Source organism: Trachemys scripta, chromosome 3 (genome assembly GCF_013100865.1).
Source record: "Trachemys scripta elegans isolate TJP31775 chromosome 3, CAS_Tse_1.0, whole genome shotgun sequence".
Taxonomy (NCBI): Eukaryota; Metazoa; Chordata; order Testudines; family Emydidae; genus Trachemys; species Trachemys scripta.
In genome coordinates this window covers 88484030-88509633 of record NC_048300.1, presented here as the reverse complement: position 1 = coordinate 88509633, position 25604 = coordinate 88484030, and the positions used below count along the sequence as shown (strand labels likewise).

Below are 25604 nucleotides of genomic sequence, written 5' to 3'. Positions count from 1 at the left end.
TACCATAGTTGTTTGCAGCACAGTAGCTGTGTTGGTCCCAGGATATTAGAAAGACAAGATTTTATTGGACGAACTAAAAATAAAAATATTTTACCTCACCCACCTTGTCTCTCGAGAAATTTAGGCAGGCAGGAGCTTGACTTCCACCAGTGCAGATAGGACTATCCCAGGTTCTCAATGGTAAAGGTGTGTTTAATTTATACAGGGTTGGCTAGGATAGATGTTCTGTCTGTACCAATATGAAAAGTTCCCTATTGGATGAATTGGCATTTGGCATATTTTCATGTGATATGTTGTTAGCATTTTTAATCACTACTTAGCTTACCTTGTAAGTTACTTTATGCCCTCTCGTTATTAGTTCATGTGTATACAACACTTTGAGCGCCTGATTTGAAAGACACTAGATAAGAGTGCGGTATTGCTGTCCTCCAGGGATGCAGCATGCGGTGTAGTGTGGGGAGAAGTTTTGCTTGTTGAGATCCACATCTGATCTGGGTCAAAGGTTAGGAATGTCTGGATCTTGCCCTTCTCATTAGCTCCCCAAGGATACGCCTGGAACTGCCACTTTCACTTCTCCTCCAAGTCAGGCGGGTGCCGGCTGTGGGACGTCTCTCCTCGCCCTGTTTTGTTAGTCTGGGAGCAGTGATTCCAACCCCGCCCTTCCCGCAGGGCGGGCAGGGGAGGAGACAGACGGACAATGGCTTTTACCTGTCCCGGAGCGGGAGGAGGAGCCGCCACAGGAGAAGGGAGGACCAAAGTCAACTCCGAGTTTACACGGGACCGGCGCCGCGGGTAGCGCGAGAAAGCGAGGCGCAGCGGGCTGCCGCTGGAGCCAAGGACTCTCCGGCAATCCAGCCAGGTCCCCCTTTGCCTGGGGGAGGACTGCAAGGAGCCGGGGCGGCCCGAGCTCTCTGCCCGGGGCCGGTGCCGCGTTGGCCGGGAGGGGAGAAGGAAACAACGGCAACTTCTGTTTCCCCGCCGAGTTGCTAGAGCCTTTTTCTGGGCTGGCAGCTCGCGGCGATCCTGGTGCGCCCCCGGCTCCCCTTCGTGTGGGGGCGGCTCTGAGCCCGGCCAGGGGGGAAGCGGCGGCGTTTTCTCTGCCCCCAGCCCAGTTGGTGACTTTGGGGCGGGGGGCGCTACTGCAGGGAGCCGGCTCTCTCCGGGACCACACGCGGTCGGTGGCTGGGTGGGTGGATCCCCGGAAGGGAAGAAGCGGCGACGCTTTCTCTGCTGCCCGCTCCCCGTTGTTGGTGCCTGGGTTTTCGGCGGGGAGCGGGTGCGTTCCCCGGCACCTCCTGCGCCTTCCTCCCTATGGACAGCTGCCCCCATGGCTCTGAGCAAAGGGCTGCGGCTGCTCTGGAAGCAGGAGCCGGCTCCGAGCGCCCTGCTCGAGGCACGTAGCCGCCACGACTGTCTGCTGCTGGAGGCCGGCACCGTGGCCACCCTCAGTAAGTGCCTCTGGCGGGCGGCGGGCAGGGCGTGGCTGCGCTGAGCGCACCTGGGAGTGCGGTGCGGAGTGGGTCAGACTGGGCTGTGGGGGGTGTTCATGTGGGCACAGACCAGTATCTAAGGTCTAAGCGTCCAGAGACAGATTTTCAAAGAGCTCAGCTCCCAGTTAGGCACCAAAGTAAGGGCAGATTTTCTAAAGTGCTCAGGGTGTCCCGAGCTGAATCTGCCCTTGGCTGGGCTGCTGTTCTCGGGATCCCTACACGTGTGGAAGTTTGGGCTGCTCTGCAGAAGGCTAAGGCTCTACCAATTACACCTGTCAGGGGGCTGGTAGCCTCCTCCCCACAGTGGGACAGCAAGGCCAGGGTGACACTAGACTTTTTCCCTCTACTGTAGTTACTGTTGGCACAGCCTGATGAGCAGTACCAACAGTGGAGGAACTAGTGTAGAGGAGGGCCCGGAGCCTTAAAGCATTACTCAGAGTTCAGCATTGTAACGCCCGCTGCCTTGCCACATGCTGAAATTTTCAGCCCCAAATTAGGTGTTCGGGACAGGTTCCCCCTACCAGTGACTCCTGACCTTTCCAGACTATACTGTATCCCTTTCAGGAGTCTGATTTGTCTTGCGTACCCCTAAGTTTCACCTCACTTAAAAACTACTTGCTTACAAAATCAGATATAAAAATATAGAAGTCTCACAGAATGCTATTACTGAAAAATTGCTTACTTCTCATTTTTACCATATAATTATAAAATAAATCAATTGGAATATAAATTTTGTACTTACATTTTAGTGTATAGTTTATAAAGCAGTATAAACAAGTCATTGCATGACATTTTAGTTTGTACTGACTTTGCTAGTGCATTTTATGTAGTCTGTTGTAAAAATAGGCAAATATCTAGGATGGTTACCTAATTTCCCCATCCTGAAATGAAGATTAAAACAAAAACAAAAAATACCTGTGGCACTATAGAGTTGTGCAATTGTACTTTTGTGCAACTTCATATGGGTTTAAACTTCCATGCTCTTTAGAAACAAAAACCTACAGCTGCAACACTGATGTGCAAAACTATAGAGCGCTAGCCTCTTATATACATAAAATTGTGAGAAATTCTTTGCTGAACATGGCAAAAACAAATGTCAATCCCTAATCATTTTATTTAAAAACATTTTTTCATAGTTATCAACCAACCATTAGTCATCAAGGACTAGGGCCAGGGGACATTTGAAGTTTTTTGGGGGGAAGGGGAGGGGTTCAGTTCCTTTGTTTATTATGCACAAAAAGAGACTCATAATTTTTTTTTTTTAATGGGAAAAGAATCAATATTTTCCCTTCCCCACCACTATTAGTTAAAATGACAGAATGGAATGATAGCAAGTATGGAAATGGAGATTTTACAAGCAAGAAATTTAAAACAAAACTGGAAACTGATCTAAGCCCAATGTTTCAGTTTGTAAATCTTTGGTCACCTTATAACTTAGAACCTCTTTGTTTTGTACAATGAAAAATTTAAAATCACATTGAAAGCAATGACTGGACACCTTTTCCCCCCTTTTCAAGCCTCTGAATGAGTCAGAATTACAATTTCAGTTGTCCTTGTGTCTCCCTGTATTTCTAGTGTGTTGTACGGCATACAATGTCTTTATCATATTCCCAGATAAAAAATACATTGAACTGGAGTTAAGGTTGGGCATACATATCAGTAATGGGAAAGGCACTATGAGGCTGTTGTAATTATCTCCAAAGCCAGCATTACAAGTCCATGAAATTCAGAGTTAAATTTAATTTAAAAGATATATTTAGATTTGGAAATGCATCTATGGCATTCAAACAACCTTAACTCCTCCCTATAATGATGCCATGTAATAGCCAGACAATTATGATTAGTGCATAATAAATAGTGTTTGTAGTCCTAGATTAAATTAAATTGCTATTTAAAGATACATTTGATTTTTAATTTTTTTCCTTATAGTGTCACCATGGTGTGAAGTTAAGATTGTTTGGGTGCATTAACAGTGCATTTTGAAAGAGGGCATTTTGCTAGTGGCAGCCCTACAATTTCAATCTCATTTTATAACAATGGAAGAGGGTAGCCATTTTGAAAGAGAACAGTTCTTCATGGAATTCACAGTAGAAGAACATTAAGCATTAGCCTCTGCTGAAGAAGCAACTTTCACTTATGAAGAATAGTGGGGAAAATTATTATTATTAAAAACAAGTCTCTCAAATATTGCAAGTTGGAAAAATTAGAGGTAGACACTGTCCCTGCCTTGAGGACCATACAATCTGTGAAAATGAGCAACATGCCAAGGCCCCAGAGCTTCAAACATATAGACATGTGCTTAACTTTATTACTTATGAGTGAATCCAGTGAAATGATGTCAACGGGACTACCTGCAGTAGTAAAGTTAAGCAAACGCATAAGTATTTGCAGGATTGGAGCCAAAGGGTGTGGGACAAGGATAGCATTCAGTTTGTAAGCTCTTGGAGCAGAGACTGCCATTTATTATATGTTTGTACAGTGCCTAGAACAATGGGGCCCACCTGGTTGGGCCTTTAGCTGCTATTGCAATACAAATGCTTAATAATCATAATAATTACACATTTTATATACGTCTGCTATGTTAAAATTAATTTTAGCTTTGTAATTACACCTCTACCTCGATATAACACAAATTCGGATATAACGCGGTAAAACAGTGCTCTGGGGGGAGGGGGGCTGCACACTCCGGCGGATCAAAGCAAGTTCGATATAATGCGGTTTCATCTATAACCTGGTAAGATTTTTTGGCTCCCGAGGACAGCGTTATATCGGGGTAGAGGTGTACACATACATCTAGACCTTTCCCCAGCTGCTTCTTAGCATATTCTTTCAGCTGATCTTAGTAGTCCAACACAAATAATGCACAAACTATTTGACTGCTGTACGTTGATTAAATGTAATTTGAACATGTTTATATTTACTAAAATACAGAAAAGAACCCACAGTGTGATCCATTTTTCTCTCATGCTGAGATAATTATATGGCAAAGTTCAAAACTGTGTTTGCATTCTTAAAACTTTGTTTGCGTTCTTAAATGTCAAATTATCCTTTTCTTTTTGGAATCTTTTGTAGTCTGTTGGAACATGTTCTATATAAGCACTGATCCATTACATTGTGTGGGCAAATTGCTGAATACATGTTTTGTGCACTTGAGGGTGAAGCTTATTAGTGATGAATGTAGTCTATAGGATTCATATTTGTTATACATTAGAAAACTATGCAAATTATGCGTAAATGGTTCCTGATGGGCTAGGTCTACATGTCATAGATAATAATAGCAAATTAGATATTAAAATAATATATTACCATGTTAAGATAACTAAGCCGCCACAGTCACAGATGTTTTATGACTTGTATGTTACACAACAGTTGGCCTTAAGTTCATCAGAGGAGTTTCAGAGCAGGCTTTTGCTGTGTGTGCTGCTATGTTTACCGATTAAACCAACTCATGCTACACTTTACACAATGTGTTTTTCATTATTCTATTACCAGACTTTTGTTGGGATGTTAAATTAAAAAGTATATACTATAAATATAGTGTGTGTATAAATCCGCTTGCTAGAATGTGAATATTTCCAGTCTAATACCGAAGCCCTGGGAACTAACTTATCTGAAGTGCTATTCCTAGGGCTTCTTTTTGGAATGATAATGTTTAGTTTCTAGAAAATTGCTAAATCATCTGATTGTTGTTAATTTAACATCCTAATGCACTGACAGTAATCCTGGCCCAAAACCTCATTTTGTAAAGTGATAACATCTTCTTTGACCTACATGGTATTACAGAGTAGATCCTGATTGCTGAAAGCCTCTGTGGAAGGAGGTTAAAGCTGATTTAGCAAGACTGAATGTGGGATAGGAAGATTTTTAGTGAAAAAAATAATTATTTTGTTTGTTGGAACTGGTAGAATGTGAGTATATGTAATGTCTTTGGCCTTTTTGGTGAGGATGGGAGAAGGAAGTCAGAATCATCTTAGTCCATCAGCTTAGTCTATCATATTTATAGGATACCACTAAGCACAATCCTAGGTAATATGCTAGATGTGAGAAACACATGTGATCAGGTTTCTATTTGTTTTGTGTTTGCATCTTGTGGAAAAGTTCTCATGTTTCTCTGGTTAGTAGGAGAAACACAGGTGAGGTGAACAAGTTGCTGCTGCTGCCTCCACCACATCACAGCTTTGATCCTGCAAATGCTTACACATGTTATAAAATTTACACACATGAGTACATAGAGTTAAGCAGATATGCAAGTGTTTGCAGGATCAGGACCAAAGTAGGCAGAGGGAGGAGCTAGATCCTGCCACTGGGTGCCAGGCTCTCTTCCTCCTGCTCTTTTCTTGAAAAGCCACTTGCCTCTATCAGCCAATGTTTTTAGGTGTGCCCGGCTCCAACCCTAATTTAGCTGTAGGAACTGTGGTCTCTCTCTGCCTTTCTTCTGCTGAGGCACTTATAAAAGTACCAGTTACTTGGGTTCCAAACATTTACGTCCCAATTCTGCTCCCACTGAAGTCAGTGGGAGTAGGATCTGACCCTTAAGGAATACAAAGGAAACTCTATAAAGGATTTTGCACTCTGCCACTTGAATTGGCCACTGTTACTTAAAGCGCATAATTCACAGAGAAAGATCATGCTTGATTAGTGCATTTTGAGATGTAGGAGTTTGAGTGGTGCTTTTCATTAGGTTCTGAAATAATATTTTTATATGTTATATGGAAAAGTCATCACTTTTTATTGGATTTATTAAAGGCTAATTGCATTGTGTCAGTACATTTGCTTGCGCCTTTGCTGGGGTTAAATTTTTGAGAAGGGAGCCAACTTGGTATAGAATTTAGATCAAGGGTGTCTAATATTTGATGCTAAGAAAGGTGCTTGAAGAATGATTTTATAATTAAATACAGTACATTGCTGTTTTATTCCTTTAAGTTGCCGGGGGTCTGGTTTGGAGTTTCAAAAAGGGTTAATTTAAACATAACTTTATATTATAAGCAGAACTGGTAGTTGCCATCTTATGCATTGATACTTCTCACTCTTAATAAAGTAAGGAATTGAAGCTAGAATGTTTAAGGTATTTTGTGATCTAGTGAAAGGGAAAAAATGGTGCTTGAAAGGTTACTTTCAGGTTGAATATTATATCCGATGTAAAGCACACACATCTTTCCCTGTGTTGCTCAATGATACCTTAGGGTTTTATAACTAAAAAAATTGTAAAGTTCTATGGTAGTTTCACTACTTGGACAGTTTACTCTTTGTGCTTCATCCAGTTTGGACAACCATAGACACATTAATCTTACTTTTGTTTTTAGACATTCACATTCTGGTTCTAATTCTTGCGCCCTAGCATGAGTTGCAAACACTACAGGGGAATGTTTCAATCCAAACAAAAACGCCTGGCCTTGTTTACATTTATTTTACATTTCATTAAAAAATTCCTATTAATTTATGTTTTATTGTGACTGGCCTTTATACCTTGCAAAGGGGAAAGACACCTCCTGCAATCAGCTGGCTTGCGGCGTTTTGGAGGCAAGAAGGAGGGGCGAGGAGCGAGGACTCGGTGCGCAGGCTCCCCCTGCCTCCCGAACGTGGCAAGCCAGCTGATTGCCCCAGGCAGAAGGGAAGGGGGAGGAGTGAGGACTCCGCGCACCTCCACCCTCCTTCCCCTACATGGCAATCAGCTGGCTTGCGGCGTTTAGAAGGGAGGGGAGGGAGGGGGGAGGAACCAGGACGCAGCGAGCGAAGTAAAGGGGGAGGAGGTGGGGGGGAAGAGGCAGGTCAAGGGTGGGGGCTTGGGGGAAGGAGTGGGCGTGCTGGAGGTTGAACCCCTCGCCTCTGGTGCTTGCAGAGTAGGGGAAGCTGCCCTGGAACCTAACCCCCCCCATTTACATTAATTCTTATGGGGAAATTGGATTTGCTTAACATCGTTTCACTTAAAGTCGCATTTTTCAGGAACATAACTCCAACGTTAAGTGCGGAGTTACTGTATACCTTTAGTGCCCAGTGAATTAGGCCTACTGACTAATTTGCTGTTCACTTTGATACCATCTGGCTTAATTCAAATTCGGTCTAAACCTCTTTCTCCACTCAAAAAATAGCAAACCAAATACTGTTTTGATTTTGGACCATACAGTTACTCAGGGCTTGTTTACAGTAACAGCAGTGCAACTGAACCAGTGCAGCCGTGCCGCTGTAGCATGTAATGAAGATGCTACCTCTGGCAATTGGAGAGCTTCTCCAATCGACTTAGCTACCGCCTCTCGGGGAGGTGGAGTACCTATGTTGGCAGGAGAAGCCCTTCCGTTGACATAGCGCTGTGTACACCGGGAGGTTAGGTCAGTATAACTACGTCGCATAGGGGTGTGGATTTTCCACACCCCTGATCGATGTAGTTATACCAACATAAGTTGATAGTATAGACCAAGCCTTAGACTGTAATGTCTTTAGGGCAGAGGGTGCCTCTTTATCATGAGTTTGTACAATGCCCAGCACCGTGGGGATGGGGCCTCTAGACTCTACCACACAATACATATCGTAAATGGGCACAAAGACCCAGTCTGTACAGACCTGTGGACTTTCCCACCCTCCAGATTTGTATAGCCCCTGTGTCACCAACTACAGCTGTGTTTGGCATGTTGTTAGTTACTATGTTCAGAGGCTACTGTAAACCTGCAAGGTTAAATTCTGGGCTGCATCTCCAAGGGGCGCAGCACAGAAGATGCAGCCTTGGGGTGGAGGGATGGGCAAATGTGGCTTGATGCGACATTTGTGCCCTTTGGATTTGGAGTTCCTCCAGGGGACAAAATGGTGCTCAGCAAAAATGAAACCGGCTGATACAATTTCCCCTATCTGATAATAATTTATGCCAACTCATCCTGGGTTGCCTATTGGATGCAGCACAGCCTAGAATCCTCATAGTGCCATGTCCCGTGCACAGCCCTGCCCCAGACACACTCTCTGTGCTAACTCTTGTGAAGGGAGCAGCGTAGGGCCATTTCTGGAGCCCCTATGCTGTACCTCCACCGGATGGATTCTCCCCCAGACCCTGATGGCACGTTAATGACCCCTGTACACTGGTAGCGCAGCATATAGGGGCCGGATCTGCGGAGAAAATCTGTCCTTGCGGTCTCTGCAGCTCAGTACTTTGAGGAGAATCACTAGAAACACTCCTGATAAGTTAAATGATAACATTTTATTAACAAAGCTAGGCCACCAGTAGATCTGTACCATACAGCCCATGAGAACTGCTCATGCCTGCATCTTGGATCTTCTCGCCATGAGAAGCCAGCCAAAGCGGCTCACATTTAGCTAATTAGGAGATGACAATACACAGTCTATCTCCAGCATTCCATTTCCTGTTCATTGACCTGATAAGCTAAGGCCTAGTCTTCAGTAGAAGAGGTTTGTTCGTATAGCTATACTGGCTACATCAGGAAACCCACATAGTGTAGATGCAGCTTACATCAGCAGAAAAGGAGTTTTTGCAGGTATAGCTTTCATTGGTTCTGTGAACGAAACAAGTCATGCTGCCAAGAGCACTTTTCACTGGTATAACTGTCTACACTAAGGCTGTTGCCGCTATAGAAATGTCATGAAAAATCACCCCTTTGACCAACATTACAATACCAACAAAAGTTTCTAGTGTAGATCTGGCCTAAATGACAGGATATATCTGCAGCACTGTTTGCAAAACCAAGCTAGCCCAGGCTTAACATCTGATGTTTGCTGAAACTTCCATCTCTGTTCCAAGCTCTGCTAATATGCGTGCAGTGTGTTGGCTTGCCTTGCCAACTTCTGTGGCTTTTCTACACACAGCAACATCAGCTGCTGCTTGCCATGAGCTGCACGTGGTGTCATATTTTTGTATTGCTTAATCTCACATTGATACACATACTGTACACTTTGGTCTTTAGTTTAGATCATGCCCTTAACATACATGTTGTTGATGACGCACATTCCGGTCCCTGGTTCTTGAAGAAATATCTCCATTCTCCCTGCTACCTCTTGTGTCTAGCCTGCGAGTTTGTTAATCTCATCGCCACCCCCATCAGTCTGTTATCTCAATCTCTTTAGCTATTTCTTTCAGAGTGGTAGCCATGTTAGTCTGTCAGCAAAAGAACAAAACAAAACAAAACAAAAAACGAGGAGTCTTTGTGGCACCTTACAGACTAACAAATTTATTTGGGCATAAGCTTTCATGGGCTGATGCATCACTTCATCATACTGTATTTTCCACTCCATGCATCTGATGAAGTGGGTTTTAGTCCACGAAAGCTTATGCCCAAATAAATTTGTTAATCTATAAGGTGCCACAAGGGCTCCTTGTTGTTTTAGCTATTTCTGTCATCTTCTCTTTTAGTGAAGGGTCCTGAAGGTTGCAGTGTTTGGGGCAAGGATTTTGCTTCTATCGTAAAGTGTGCTTCTGCTGCCATTAGAAAAGGAGGAAAACGATTTTCTGCCCCTTCTTTGTTTCTTTATGATCTATAAAGATGGCCTGAGAGGATTTACTCCAGATTTACACTGGTATAACTGAGATCAGAATAGGTTCTCTTGTGTACTCTGATGTAAATTTACATTGATTTGCTCTTTTGCCAAATAGTTTTGATTTCAATAAAATACATTTTTGACTCTCAAAAACTCATTTTTGCCATGCTGCCTATATTGAATCTTGTTGCCTTGTATAAAAAAAATCCCAGTTTGTTGTTCCCCTTCCATGTCCGCTGTCTGTCTTCACTCTGACTGTGAGATTGTTGGGGCAGGGATGGTTCCTTCTCATATGTCTGGAAAATGCCTAGCACATGCCTAACACTCAAACAAATAATTTTTTTTTTAAAACCGCTCTGGTCTTAGGGCTGTATGAATTAATTGTTTGTGTGTGTGTGTGTGTGTGTGTGTTTTTATTCTGATAGTGATAGTCCATTTGCTGGTGTCTGCACCATGTGTTAGTAGATGCAACAGATAATTAATGATCTGTTTGTGGATTTACAACTGACTCCTCTCTTTTTCCTTTGTGTGGTGTTTGAACATGCTTCTTTGCATCTTCTAACACTCAGTCTTTTATGGGGATGTTCCATCACTTTTAAATAGCTTCCTAGTTTAACACTGTAAACTCCACATGCTCATTCATGTGTTTATCTAATTGTCTTATTTATTGAGTGAGGGGAGGGGTTTGGTACAGGACTGTACCAGTCTGAAAACTGAATTGTATAACTAAGGCTTGGTGCCTTTGTATTGTGTTTCTTCTCAGCTCCTGAAGAAAAGGAGGCAATTAAAGGGCAATATGAAAAGCTCATGGATGCCTATGGCTGCTTGGGAGAGCTCCGGCTAAAATGTGGTAAGTAGCTTTTGGGATGAGGACAGTTGTTAGATGCCCAAACAAACATGGTTTAATCCCAGTGACCAGAGTTGCCCAATTTCTGTCAGGTTTGGAAGACATTTGGGCTATTGCTAAATATAACCATTTTATTGATGCAAAAGTATTTTTTATAAACTGTGCATTAGGTTAAAAGCACAATGTCAACTATTATCTTAAGAGTTTTTAGGTTAAGTATCTTGCGTTCCTTTGTTTCATGTAGGGTTACCATATTGCAATACTGCAAAAAGAGGACACTCCATGGGGCCCCGGCCCCGCCCCAACTCCACCCCGCCCCTTCCCCAAAGTCCCCGCCCCAACGCTGTCCCCTCCCCTGAACACTCCGCCCCCTGCTCCTCCCCCTCCCCTGCTTCCCGCAAATCAAATGTTCGTGGGAAGCCTGAAACAGGCAGGCAGGCAGCAGGTAAGCTGGGGGTACGCGAGGAGGCGCAGTCCAGCTCTGCCCCCCCCCTGGCCGAGTGGCTCCCTCCGGCGGCCGGCCCCAGCCAAGAGGCTCTGGCCCCAGCTTGGCTCAGGCCCTGGGGTGCCGGCCCCAGCCGAGTGGCTCTGGCCCAGCCCTAGCGACTCCAGCTCGGCTCGGGCCCCGGGGCCCTGGCTGAGCGGCTCCAGCCCAGCCCCGTCCCTGGCTGAGCACCCCCAGCCCCAGTCCCAACGGCTCCGGCCCGGCTCGGGTCGGGCCCCGGTTCCGGCCGAGCGGCTCCGGCCCGGCCGAGCACCCCCGGCCCCGGCTGCTCCGGCTCCGGCCCCAGCAGCTCCAGCCCGGACCCAAGCCCCACGACCCCATCCAGAGCTCCGGCCGGAGCGCAGCCCGATTCTTGCTAAAGCCGGCCCTGATCGGGGGAGTTGTTAGTTTTGCTGCAGCCACTCCACTCGCACTCGGGGGTCCCCCGAGCGTCTTTTGCCCAAGTGCGAGTGGCTGCAGCAAAACTAACAACTCCCCCGATCTGCGGGGGCACAGAGGCGGCGGGCGGCATCCGAGCGCGCAGCCGCCTCCTCCCGGGCTCCGGCTGCTGCTGCGCTGAGGAGAGCGGCGGGAGCCGGGAAAGTTGGAGCCCGGGGAGGAGGCGGTCTCCTTACCATGCCTCCCTATTTTCCTGGACACGTCCGGCTTTTTGGAAATTCCTCCCCGACGGGGATTTGAGGACCAAAAAGCCGGACATGTCCGGGGAAAATCCGGACGTATGGTAACCCTAGTTTCATAGACCCTCTTAGCAGCTTGTTGTTTTTCCTACCACTTTTGTATAATACAAATGTTGATTTTTCCCCTCCCTTCCTTTTGTTTTGAATTGAGCTAGTTTAAATAATGGCTCTTATGATTACTAAGGGCCCAGTTATGCAAATGCCAATGTACATGAATGACTTTACTCACATGAAAAGCCAAATTGACTTCAATGGGCCTTCTTGCATGCATGAGTGTTTTCTGAATGAGCCCCATAACTTCAACTAACACACTGCAGAATATCATTATGCATCAGCATTGCTGTTAATTTTCATATGCTTTCAGGATTCTTGAATTAGCAAAGAAGCTGCTGCTACTCTCTACAACAGGAACATAAAATGAATTTTTGTAGTGCTATAGGAACAGAGCCATAACTCACTGATTTGAGGGCACTCAGTACCTTGCAGAATTGGGCCCACTAAAAATACATTTCAGTTCAGTGTTTAAGGTGGTTTTAAACCAACATTTAAGTAAATTTTAGTGCTTGTAAAATGTGCCTCATTTACACTTGAGAGACTGAAATTCTCTATGTATAATGCAGGTAAGAGCTGTACAGACTTCCCCGCGCTGCCCTGGCAATGACTTGGAGGTGTGAGACTACTTCATTTGCATTCCACATCTACTCAATCCTTGGCCTCTTTAATGAACCTGCCAACAGGGATAACAAACATAGTAATGGGGTGAATGCCTGTATACTAGGAACTAATATAAGATTAGACTTAGACTTAGACTTTGTCCATACTAGCACTTTTGTCGGCAAACCTTTTGTTGGTAAGGGGTGTGAAAAAACACACCCCTGACCTAAGTTTCATCAACAAAATCACTGGTGTGGACAGAGCTATGTTGGCAGGAGAGCGTCTCCCGCCGACACAGCTGCCACTGCTCGTTGAGTGTGGAGAGCTCTTTCCCGCAGGCATAAAGTGGCTACAAAGGAGACCTTGCAGTGGTGTTGTGTAGACATAGCCTAGCTCATGTAGGACACTGACCAGCTGTTAGGTGGTAATGACTCCATCTACTACAATTTGGGATGGATTTGAAGCAGTTACTTACAGATGAACACTCTATATCACAGTGTAAACCTGCAGATCTATCTCACTACTTGAAACAAGAAGGGGATTTTTTGTTTGGTTTGTTCAGCTTCTTGTGGGGTAGTTGAGCAATTCTGTTAAACTGAATATCAGCTTTATTCATGCTCTTGAAAATAAAATAGAGAGTGTATGGTCCATTTTTCTTGGCAATCCTGAGAGGAGTTCAATTAAACCTGCTGTTGTGATAGGTAAGGGATGTGGCGAATAAATACAAGCAGTTCAAACCACTGCTATAGCTAGTTCCCTCTTTGCGGAGGGGAACTAAATCAATCACAGGTGGCACCTCAGTCCCTCCTGTTCTCTGCCTGGGACACACAACAGTTCAGTTATCTGACATCACTGGGCTCAAGAAAGGTGTATCTGGATGAAGTTCTGTGATAGATTGCAATACACAGTAGGTCACACTAGATGATGTAATGATCTCTTCCAGCCTTAGAAATCTGTGAACTCTATGAAATCTATGAAGTCCCTATAACCGTCATATTAAATGTTTCATAGGGGATAAACATATGGCAGCTGTGTGTTAATACCTATTTTTCCTTTCTTCGGACTTTTACTGCTATGTTTCCCCACATTGTTTGTTTATTTTTTGAGAAAATCTAGTTATTTCTGGTGACCATGACCTGAGAAATTCCCCCTGCAGATCTCTGCCAGTGTATCTCTGTCTTGTCAGAATTTTACCTCTGTACTGTTCCTGTTCAAAGCCACTTCTGAAGAGAGACTGCCAAAAAATCTGTTAATGGCTTGATAAGGATTGGCTGCAAGTTATATTTGCATAGATCTCTTTAAAAAAGCCACAGAGGGCTGTACTTAAATAGAGCAGACCAAAGGTTCCCAAACATTTCCCAGGGCAGATTACAGAGATTAGAGAGAGAGAATGTCGTTTGCGCGCCTGCTCTCTCATTGGTAGTTGGGGTAGCATTTTTCTCTGGTCCCAAATATGTGACTTCACAATCCCTACAGCAATTGCTTCCATGGAAAAGTGACAACAGGAAGATATTTAATGTATTTTTCATTCTTTTAATGCATTTTAGCAGCTGGAAACAAGGAGAGCAGCGCAATGCAACCAGCCAGCTCTCTACAGTGCACCAGTGGTTTGCAGACCAAAGTTCAGGAACCTATGGAATAGGCAGTGACAGAGTGGTCTATTTGACCAGTTGGTCACTATGGGAAACCTGCAAGCAAATCAGCACCTATTGTGAGTGCTAAATTAGGGAAAAATATTTTGAAAATACTCTTCAAAGGCATACACAAAAGAGCGTATTTGCCAAGCTGAGAAACAGTCTTTTGTAGGAAATACAAAATGTGTCTGGGAGCTCTCCGGGCAATGAATTAACCTGTAAATACCAGTACTTAGGGATCAGTACAAGTCTTAAGTCTCCTTGTCTACAGAAGTTTAGTGTACTCCATTTCTACCTGCCAAGGAGAGGCGAATAGAGGCTGCTTTTTACATTGCCTTGCCTTTACACAAGAATGCTGATGGACTCTGTGAAGCTGCTCACAAAGTTAATGTTTCCCAGAAATGACAGCATTCACTCATGTGCACTTACGTCAATTTGGATGACTCACTAGATTCCCCGTTTTCTTTTTGTTTGGGAGGAGCTGTAATAGCATTAACAGCTGAAGGTTTCTGTGCTGTGCTTCAGCCAAGATTTTGCTTCTCAAGGCAGGTTTAGCAGTGATGTTTATGTTAAGCAGTATGTGAATGCTGGGTTTATGGTATTGTACAGCACACTGTTCAGATGCAGTAGTGCCAGTAGAAGATATGTGTACTGTATAAGGTAAATTCTGGACACTATCAACTATGGGGGTTGCTTTATTTGATGAAATAACAGATTTCTCTTCTGAGAAACATTATCTGTGTATGGTTTCAGAGTAGCAGCCGTGTTAGTCTGTATCCGCAAAAAGAACAGGAGTACTTGTGGCACCTTAGAGACTAACAAATTTATTAGAGCATAAGCTTTCGTGGACTACAGCCCACTTCTTCGGATGCATATAGCTTATGCTCTAATAAATTTGTTAGTCTCTAAGGTGCCACAAGTACTCCTGTTCTATCTGTGTATGGGTGTATATATATACATATGCTAAAATGTAAGAGATTTTCACAGGCACAAAGGGCAGGTAGGTGCCCAGCTTCCATTTGTGCCTTTAAAAATTGCCTCCTTAAAGTCTAGCATCAGTGCTTAGAGGGACAAATAAATGTTTTGTGGTTAAAACACTGGGTTGGGATTTGGAGTTCTATTTGTGACTGCCACAGACTTCGCTTATTCTCTGAGCCTCAACTCCAAGGCTGTAAAATGGGGATAATAGTACTTCACAGAGAAGGGGTGAGGATATGTGTGTTGATGACAGTGAGGCACTTGGCTACCATAGAGCTGGGAGCCATATAAATAGATTATGGGTCTATTACAGGAGTGGATGGGTGAGATTTTGTGGCCTGCAATGTGCAGGAGGTCAGACCCTAGATGATCATGATGGTCCCTTCTGGTCTCAAAGTCTGTAAGTCTGTGTGAGGAGGGTTTTTTATTTAAAAATTAAATTTAAATTCCATATCCATTAAAATGGAGATCAATAGAACCCTCGATACAGATAGTTGCTGTATAAATTGTCAGCGAAGATAGCTTAATGAAGCCCAGTGGACAACTGCAGTTCACAAAAGAAAATGGGATACTTGGGTGCAATAACATAAGACTAGAAAAAAAATTCTGAAAAACACTGTATTTTATCGAGCAGAGATGCATGTTTTCATTAGGAGTCCGGTGCCCAGCTTTGGTCACCTTATCTTGAAATATAGCGGAGACTGAATAGGAGGCGATGGTTGGGTTGTGGGATTTTCTTATAACGAGAGTGAAAAACTGTGGTGATTTCACTTGCAAAAGGAGAGAGAGGAGTAGATTGAGGTATTCACAGCAATGTGAATTGAGAATGAGAATTGACTAGTTTCTCCTTTTTACTGTATTTCATAATAGAAAGCTTTGAAACCTATGACATACACTGTGGGAGAAAATGAATAACAAGAGTCATATATGCAGGTTTAATACAGCAGCCACTTTATTGTTATCAGCGATGTTCCAGAATTATGCTTCCTGGGGTATCCTCACTGAACGTTGGTCAAGGCAGCTGATTTCATAGGAGCTGAACAAAAAGTATAAAATTTTTGTCTTATTGTCTTGCTGAATGTTCTCCCAGACTCATCCTCCCACACACCGCATTCAGCACATATTTCTGCGAATAGCTGAGTTTTCCCATTTGCTTTAAAGGTCCTCTTTAAAGCCAACTATGATTATTATGGTTCACCACTGGGCTACATAATGATCTCAGTTACTATACATCAAATTTACACCAGGATAACTGTGTTCAAAATTTATCTCATTATCCCTGAAAGTGAACATGGAAAGTGGACTCCTCCATCTTTCTCAAATATTCTTATTTTCTATATCTGACTTTGAGGCATCTGGTTCTGGCCATTGTGGGAGACAAGATACCGGACTAGATGGGCCAGGGTCTGATCCAATATGGCTGCTTCTGTGTTCCTAAACACCTGTCAGCGCTGTAGTGATGACAATGTCATTCCACATGTGCGCTGTGAAGGCTGGAATGAAGCAGGAATGTAGATTTTACCCACTTGTAAAGTAAATTCTAGTTTTTGTTTAAAAAGCAATTTAAGTGAAGATTCAGGATTTCTAAGGCGAGAGCTACTTTAAAAGGTCCATTGCTGGCATTGTTGCTTGTGCAAATGTGAAGTACATATTAAGACCTGGAGCTCTTTGATTGCTCTTTAAGGTTTCCTTTTCTGGGTTGCTTTTCTTTTCTGCTGGCTCTGTGTATCAAGCATTCTGTGGCTGTTTAAGCTGCATGTAATATGCTTTCTGCTACTGACCTGGGATGTTGATATAAAGGAGACTTTTACCATATTTTTCCTCTCTTTCTTCCAGCTTATTTGCATTCTTTTCTCATCTAAGATTTTTTGTTTTGAGAAATAGGGCTGGATTTTGGCCTGTCCCTCCATAGGTGTGCAAGGAACCTCCTGGCCACAAATGAAGGCTGGCCACAATTAGAGTATATTCAGTCCCCTGAGTACAAGGTTTGCTTCTGACTAGCACTGCTAGCAAATGAAAACTGCAGAGAATTGATTCAGAGTTAATTTTTCTTCTGATCTTAAAGGAATACTGTCTGCCTTGTAGAATTTTTTTTCTTCTAATCTTGAAGCCAGTTACATTTTGTAAAGCAACAAATGTCTATGTCACATCTGCAGTAGCTTTTTAATTCTCCTGCTTGTGTATTCAGTAAAACAAGCATAAACCTTCTGACTGCTGTGCAGCTCCTCCTAAGTTGGTTCCTCGCCCATGTGCACAATGCTGATGCAGCAAGATGGATCAAAAATGAAACAAATCATGTAGTTTTATACTAATATGGTAGTTCAGTTATTTGCACTTTTTCAATCAGAGTTTTATTTGGAATCCCAAGGGATACAACATTAAAATATTCTGACAGAAATAAAACGGATAGAGAGCTACACATGTGAAAAGTTAAGGCTAGTGAGGCTAACAGTATTCCTCTATTTTGAAAATAAAAAATTGGGGAAAATACCATATGGACCTGCGGGGATGTCAGCGTGTGTCTTATTTTCATTTCTCTGCCCTCATAATTACAGTAAGTTCCATGGCTTGAAGCCATTCCCTCTCTGCTGGCAAGATATAACAGCATTAATGCCAATCTATGGCTCAGGAAAATTTGTAAACCATGATCCCGTGAGAATTCCGGATTGTCATCAGTTCATGTAGTAGGAAATAGTCTGCTAGTAAAAGTGAAATTGTTTAGAGCCTAGAAAACCCTCCTCTAAAATCTTGTTAGATAAATGCTTTATTTTCACCCGGTCAATCAATAATTACCCAGCACATTAGCAGTTGTAAATTTCAGGAACAGAGAAAATCAGCTTTTAATTTGTTAACATAGAAGTATCTTGCATATTAACAACAACAAATAGATTTAGCAGTGTAAACTAAGGCTATGTCTACACTACTTAGTTGAAGTGATATATACCAGAAGAGGAATCACATTTAAAAAAAAAAAAGTTTTAACTGGAAATAAATGAAGTTGGATTTTGATTTATTGCTGGCTTCAGAATGAGATGTACTCACAGTTGTTATAATCAGACTTGTTGGCCTAACTGCTTCGGGTAAGTATGGTAACTAGAGGAGTTGGCCCTGCAACTGGTAATGCTACTATTGCCACACAAGATGGTATTTCAGACAGCATGCTTGGGTAAATAAAGCTTTTGTTTTATTCTCTGGGACTGTGTTTTCAGTCCAGCAAAATGTCTAAGTGAAATGATGAATGGACATAGCTCAGTCTAGGCTCGCATCACAAATGCACCAGATGTAATTAGAGACTGCTTTGGAGCGGGGAGGGGGGAATTGGCAGCCAGTGCTTGGGGAAAGGCCCAGGAGTGAGATAACATGGGGAGCAAGTTTTCTTAGAACTGAGAGAAGAGCATTTCCAAGGCTAAGCTGAAAGTGCTGACAAAGAAGGAAAGGGGTGGAGCAAGTATGGAGGAAGCTGCATCAAAATGTGCGTGGGAAACTAGCTGGTGACCCACTAAGCCTCTGAACCCTGAAAAAGAAGAGTTGAATGTTGTTGTTTTTTAAGGGTGGAGAGTACAGTAAGTCTGTCTCTCAGGGCTTGGTTTTTCGTGGATGGAGACTGGTGGTTTTGAGGCCATGCCTAACTCCAAGCTTGAAAGAGACATGATTTATAGTTTGAGAATGGTATTGTATTGATAGCATTCTTATTGCTGTGCATGTTTCTGAAAGCTTGAGAGGCAAGATCTTCACCTCTGCTCTGCCCCTGTACGTCACATAAAAGGGCCAGAGTGGCCTAGGACTTTCAAAGCTCCGTATCTGTCCACTGAGGATTCCCCCAGCACAGGCATTGTGAGACAGCCTTAAGGCTGCCTCCTGGGGACCCCTTTGCAAGCTCTGGTGTAGGTGGCATGTTGGATGGGAGGGGCCACAGCACTGGGGAGTCTGGGGTGTGCTGTGCCCCATAATGTAGCCTTGGGAGGCTGCTGTAAATTAGAGAAGCCTTCAGGGCTGCCAAAGACGGTATGTCTACAGAGCCTGTGGCAGAGCGACCCTCCCAGCCTGGGACGACAGACTTGGGCCTGCAGGGCTAGTACTCTAAAAATAGCTGTGCAGACCCCACTTCTAAGTTGCAGCTTGGGCTCTGATGCCTAGGGCGCGGTGAGGTGCAGTGTGAGCTTCAGAGCCCAAGCTGCAATCTCTACACAGCTATTATTAGTTCAGTAGCACAAGCCCCGTGAGCCCAAGTCCATCGACCTAGACTGGGAGCTTACATGTAAGTTTCCCAGGCCTGAAGAAAAGCTCTGTGTAAACTCGAAAGCTTGTCTCTCTCACCAACAGAAGTTGGTCCAATAAAAGATGTTGCCTCACCCACCTTGTTTCTCTAATACCTTTAAGGTTAACAGAGAAGCCTTACAGTAGAGAGTGCTTAAATTGCATATCATGGGCCTGCTCTAGCTCCTATTGCAGTTGGTGGCAAAATCACTGGGCCATGTCTAGACTAGGAAAATAGGATGTTAACAAACATGATTTTAAACAGGACATCACACCTATTGTAGACAGGGCAAGTAATGTTTAAAAACATGTTAGCTGGTTTTGGTTAACCCTAGGTTCCCATCTAGTGTGGGCCAGCTAATGACCTGTCTTCTAGACGCAGTGCTTTAGTGGGAACAGGATGAGGCCCTCCCCAAACATCTGGGGCCCCAGGGTGGGTTGCACATCTCAGATGCTTTCATATTTTAATGAAAATAGGCTAATATCTCTGGCAAAGAAATAGTGAAATATCTTGGGTTAGATTCTGTTAGGGTGACCAGATAGCAAGTGTGAAAAATCAGGAGGGGGGGTAATAGGTTGCCTATATAAGACAAAGAATCAAATTTTGGGATATCTGGTCACCCTAGATCAGGGGCGGGCAAACTTTTTGGCCTGAGGGCCTCATCGGGTTTTGGAAATTGTATGGAGGGATGGTTAGGGGAGGGGAGCATGGCCTGGCCCCTACATCCTATCTACCCCCTCCCGCTTCTGGCCCCCTGACGGCCCCCCCTGGACTGCTGGCCCATCCAAACCCCCCTGTTCCCTGACGGCCCTCCTGGGATCTCTGCCCCATCCAGTCCCGCTGCTCCCTGTCCCCTGACTGCCCCCCACTACCTCATCCAACCCCCGCTCCTTCCTGACTGCCCCCCTGGAACCTCCATCCCCATTCAACCCCCCTGTTCCCCGCCCTCTGACCGCCCCGCCCCCTGACCACCACCCCAAACTCCCATGCCCTCTATCCAAACCCCCAACCCCCGCTCCCTGCCCCCTTACCACGCTACTTGGAGCACCGGTGACTGGCGGCACTACAGCCGCGCCGCCTGGCTGGAGCCAGCCACCCACTGTGCAGCACAGAGCACCGGGTCAGGCCAGGCTCTGCAGCTGCGCTGACCCAGGAGCTCACCGCCCTGCCGCCCAGAGCATTGTGCCGGCGGCGGGGCAAGCTGAGGCTGCGGAGGAGGGGGAACAGCGGGGGAAGGGCCGGGGGCTAGACTCCTGGGCCAGGAGCTCAGGGGCCGGGCAGGAGGGTCCCGCGGGCCGTAGTTTGCCCACCTTTGCCCTAGATTCTGAGCATCTAAAGCTCACAGCTGAGGCGCGCTATCGTGGCTTTAAGCCATCCTTTCACCTTTCCAATCCTGGTGGCTCCACAGGGTGGTGCATTGCCTGGCATAACTTTGGGCATGTCCACACAGCCCGTGGTGCCAGCAAGCCGCCCATCTTGCCTCTCTAATATCCTGGGACCGACGCGGTTACACCACCACTGCATACAACTTTAAAGATAAGTATGCAGCACCTGGTGTTGACTGTCAGAGCGTCTCCCCTCACGTTCACAGATGTTTCAGTAGCAATGGGCTGTTCATAATACACCCTGCTACCGTTGTTTTTTGTTTGTTTGTTTGTTTTGTTTTTTAAAGTACTATTAGATTTGAACTTCATTTTTCCTGATCTGACACAGCCTTTCCCCTCAGATCCCTTCTGGCTATGATCCCTATAGAAAAGATTAGGATCCCAGCAACCAGTGAAAACTTTTGCATGAGATCCTGTTTTAGATCTAAAATCCCTTTTGTCTCAGCATTCCTATTGTCACAATTCAGGGCAACTGCGCCTGTATTTCCCCTCTGTGGTCCCTCGAGCATTTTCTCTAGGCTCCCGGCTCCTCGGCCATCACCTCTCTTGGGCAATAACCAGAAACCTGCATCTTTCTCCTTCCTGAGCGGGGGTTTTGCAGACTGGGTTTGCAGGGTTCCTGCTGATGCTTGATATCCCCAGCAAGCAAGACTGCCTAAACAGGCCAGCATCTGTGCTTTGATTTCTCTTTAAAGGCTATGAACAACTGCAATTGCCAGCAGTCACAAATTACCACACCGTTCTTTATAAGCAGGCATATTTATTCTTAAGGTGAAAGCATTATAGAGAAAACATATAAAAACATAGCAGTCCGTCGACACATGCTAAAAGCTTGCCAGAAGTCACCCATCAGTCTTTTGGGGCCTCAAAGCCCTTCCAACTTTTTCCCAAAAAGGATTGGGGCCTCCCCTGGACAGAAAGTCCTGTTCATTTGCTGGATCAGAAAGAAGTCTCTGAGTCGGCTTAAACTCAGACTTTTTATCCAAAAGTCCTTTCTTTGTCTTTTGGTCTCTGGAGAATCCAGTTTGAACTAGTATATGCACGCCTCTTCAAGTGATGGTTCTTCTTTGGAGAATTGACTACCTGAGTGAATTTGCCCCACTGTTCTTAGTTCCTGAAGGAGCGGTGGTCATCCTCCCCCATGGAATTATATACAATCCCTGGCCCACAATGATACATAAACTTAATACAGTAAGATCTCCCAAAGATACTGACAGAAATTGCCATATCTGTCACACCCACCACACAGCCATCAGTTTGTCACTGCCACCTCTCTCATGCTGAAACTGACTATAATTATTTGTGTATATTTGTGTTTCTTTACAGGATCACTTAACGCTGCGCTCAAACTCCTCACTGTGGGCCAGATTCTCAGCTGATGTAAATCAGCATAGCTCTGTTGACTTCAGAGGCACTACACTGATTTACACCAGGTGAGGACCTGGCTCATAGTCTGTAAGCAACCCAGAACAAGGAATATTTTTCTGGATCCTCTCTATTAGATGCCACAGAATAATGTGTGATCAAGTGTGGTTAAGCATTAAGCTAAATGATGTAATCTCCTCGTTTTAATCCTTTATAATTATGCCTAGTCAGTTGCAAAGTAAGTGGGAATAAAATATAGGGTTATTACCATTTCTAACGCTCAAAGCTATAGTACTAGCTAAGAAAATATAACATATGTGCTTAACAACGCCCCCTCCCCCCCCAAGAATGGGAACATGGTGTACCCTTGTTGACAGAAAGAAACACTATGAAAATCACTTTTTATAAATAACCACCTACATTGGCCTTTATTGTGAACTAAACTCTGCAGAATAGCATGAATAGATGAAAATAGTCTCATGCTTCATGCTGAAGTCCCACACAAATGTTCTGGGCTCCCCAGATATTCCCCTTAAGACAGGTTTTCTCCCCTGATCTGATGTCTGAAAGTAAGAGTCAAGGGGAGTTTAAAAGCAGCAGAGAGTCCTGTGGCACCTTATAGACTATCAGACGTATTGGAGCATGAGCTTTCGTGGGTGAGTACCCACTTCATCGGATGCATGTAGTGGAAATATCTGGAGGCAGGTATAAATATGCAAGCAAGAGTGAGTCAGGCTAGAGATAACCTCGTTATCGTTATCAAAGTTATTTTTAGCCTGACTCACTCTTGCTTGCATATTTATACAAGCCTCCGGATATTTCCACTACATGCATCCAACGAAGTGGGTATTCACCCAGGAAAGCTCATGCTCCAATACGTCTGATAGTCTATAAGGTGCCATAGGACTCTCTGCTGCTTTTACAGATCCAGACTAACACGGCTACCCCTTTGATACTAGACACCATGCAAGGGGAGTTTAAGTGCTCGACGCCTTTTTATCAAAAGCCTGATTCCCTACTACAGACTTATGTCTACACTACAGAGTTTTGTCGACAAAAGTTATGCCGACGTACACCACTTTAATTAAACTGCTGTTGCATGTCCACTCTGTGCTCCTTGTGTCGGCAGAGTGCATCCACATTAGCAGCTGTTGCAGCGACACAGAGAGCAGTGCACTGTGGGTAGCTATCCCACTGTGCAACTGGCCGCAAGGTTCTTTGGGAAGGGTTTGCAAAGCCTCATGGGGCAGGTACAGTGTCACATGATGCAAGTTTCTCAATCCCATTGTTCCATGGGCATCCTAGTAGATTCCTAGCTGCTTTTCAACTGAAGTGTATATGGGGAGGAGGAAGGAGGAGAGTGTGTGACAGGGAGTGTGTGTGTGTGTGTTGGGTGGGAGGAGGGGAGACAGATTGTATGTTGGGGGAGGGTGTACGTGAGAGAGACAGAGTTCGTGCTGGGGGAGAGTGGGTGTGTTAGCATGCTGTCTTTTTAAGTTCAGACTGCAGCCGGAAGCAATCAATCCTGAGGCAGGGGGGAGCGGGACACCCCCCCCCACACATCAGTCCCCGCCTCCCATCCTGGCTCAGCACAGCAGTCCCTCCCCTCTTCTGCCCGGGTAGCAGCAGCCTGCCTCCCGCTGTGTTCCTAGTGCAGGGGAGAGCAGGATTCCAAGTTGCTGTTTGCTGCCAGAGCTGCATGCTCAGCTGTCCGAACTTACTGAAGCTTTGAAAGGGGAGGGGTGCATGCCTGCAGGGCTGCCAAGTTCACAACAGTGAGCAGAGTGGTCACGGCGGGCATTGTGGGATACTGGGGAAGGCCAGTTAAATTGACATAATGAATGGCAGCGTCTACGCTGACGCTTTGTCGCTTTAACTTTGCCACCAAAAGCTTTGTGCCTCTTGTCGAAGTGGTTTTATTTTGTCAGCAAAACAGGAGAGTTTTACCGCCAAAAGTAGCATTGTTGTGCGTACGCCTCCACTGTTTTGTTGGCAAAAGCTGTCTTTTGTGGACAAAACTGTGTAGTGTAGACAAGGCCTCAATCTTTCTGTACATTAATCCATTGTATACATGCTAATTGGAACAAAAGCCTTCAGGAGCCGCCTTATATGAGTAAACAGGACTGTGTTCTGCCAGCATGGGTGATATTTACATTTTATTACTCTGAGCTAAAAGTTTCAATGTAATTGACTAATGTTTTATCGCAGGGTTTCACCTGAAACAAACCCTTTGCACAGTAAGAAAACTGCCTGCTGTGCAAGGGTGAAATTTGCCCCGTGCGGTGAACCAGCACCAGGGCCCAGTCCCACTTAAACCCTCAAAATAGGCTTTATCCTGGGCCTCTGCACAGGGCCAACTTTCATGATAACAGAGGGAAGAGTAGAAAAGTTTACAATCTGTGAAATGTTGCTGCTTATTAAATGTGTGTCATAACTACATTGTCTTTTTAACTTTCCCCTGTAACTTATCCTTGTAGATATTGTGATCTCATGTTAGCCACGTGCATCATAGGTTTTATTTGACTTCCTCTGAAGCAAGAGATACTGATGGCTGGAGGCAGGAGAGCAGACATGGCAGATGCTGGGCTGATTTGGAATGGCATAGCTTGTGTTTCTATATAATTCTTATATAACTGTCACCTTCTAGGTAACACTCGGCTGCATTTTCTGGTCCTGGTGACAGGCTGTACATCGGTGGGAAAAATCCTGGATGCTGAAGTTTACAAAATCACCGCAACAGATTTCTGTCCCCTCCAGGAAGAAACCAAGGAAGAGGATCGTGTTAATGCCCTTAAGAAAATCCTGAACTCTGGGATGTTCTATTTCTCCTGGCCAAATGCAGGCTCAAACTTTGACCTGACAGTGCGGGCCCAGAAGCAGGGTGATAACAACTATGAATCTGGTAACTCCTTCTTCTGGTTAGTACTTCATGTTATCTCCAAGTCTTTCGTCAAGCCCAGCTTCCCTCTCAATTTCACATAACCCCGAAGAAAAATAAAGCTATAGATTTAAACCTAGATACGTTTTGCTTAACTAACATTTTACTTTACAGGGCATGCGCTCTGGCAGATTCATGGTCAATCAGGGTTTAGCCAATAACATCTAGATTATTTATGCAACCCAGCTGCAAAAGCAAATTTAATAATTGGAGTTTCTGGTTTTTCTAGAAAGAAAAAATATATTTGCTATATTTACTATATACAGTATAAGTGCAGATAAGTAGTTTACTTCCCAAGGTGTTTTTTTTTTTAATTATTTGTTTAACAAGCATTCTTAATGTGGTAAAAACCTGTACTTGTGCTCATACATCACTTCTGCTGTATTATGTTGTATTTC

At 44.5% G+C, this 25604-nt stretch overlaps 1 protein-coding gene across 1 annotated transcript in view; it reads left to right on the top strand.

Moving 5' to 3' along the window:
• The first annotated feature begins 570 nt into the window (after nt 1-570).
• SYNJ2 (synaptojanin 2) overlaps nt 571-25604 on the top strand; it is an 81482-nt gene continuing 56448 nt past the window's right edge. The window contains exons 1-3 of the mRNA XM_034765316.1: nt 571-1448; nt 10729-10815; nt 24916-25186. Coding sequence (XP_034621207.1) covers nt 1328-1448; nt 10729-10815; nt 24916-25186 — 479 coding nt within the window. The 5' untranslated portion in view covers nt 571-1327. The remainder of the gene's footprint in view (nt 1449-10728; nt 10816-24915; nt 25187-25604) is intronic.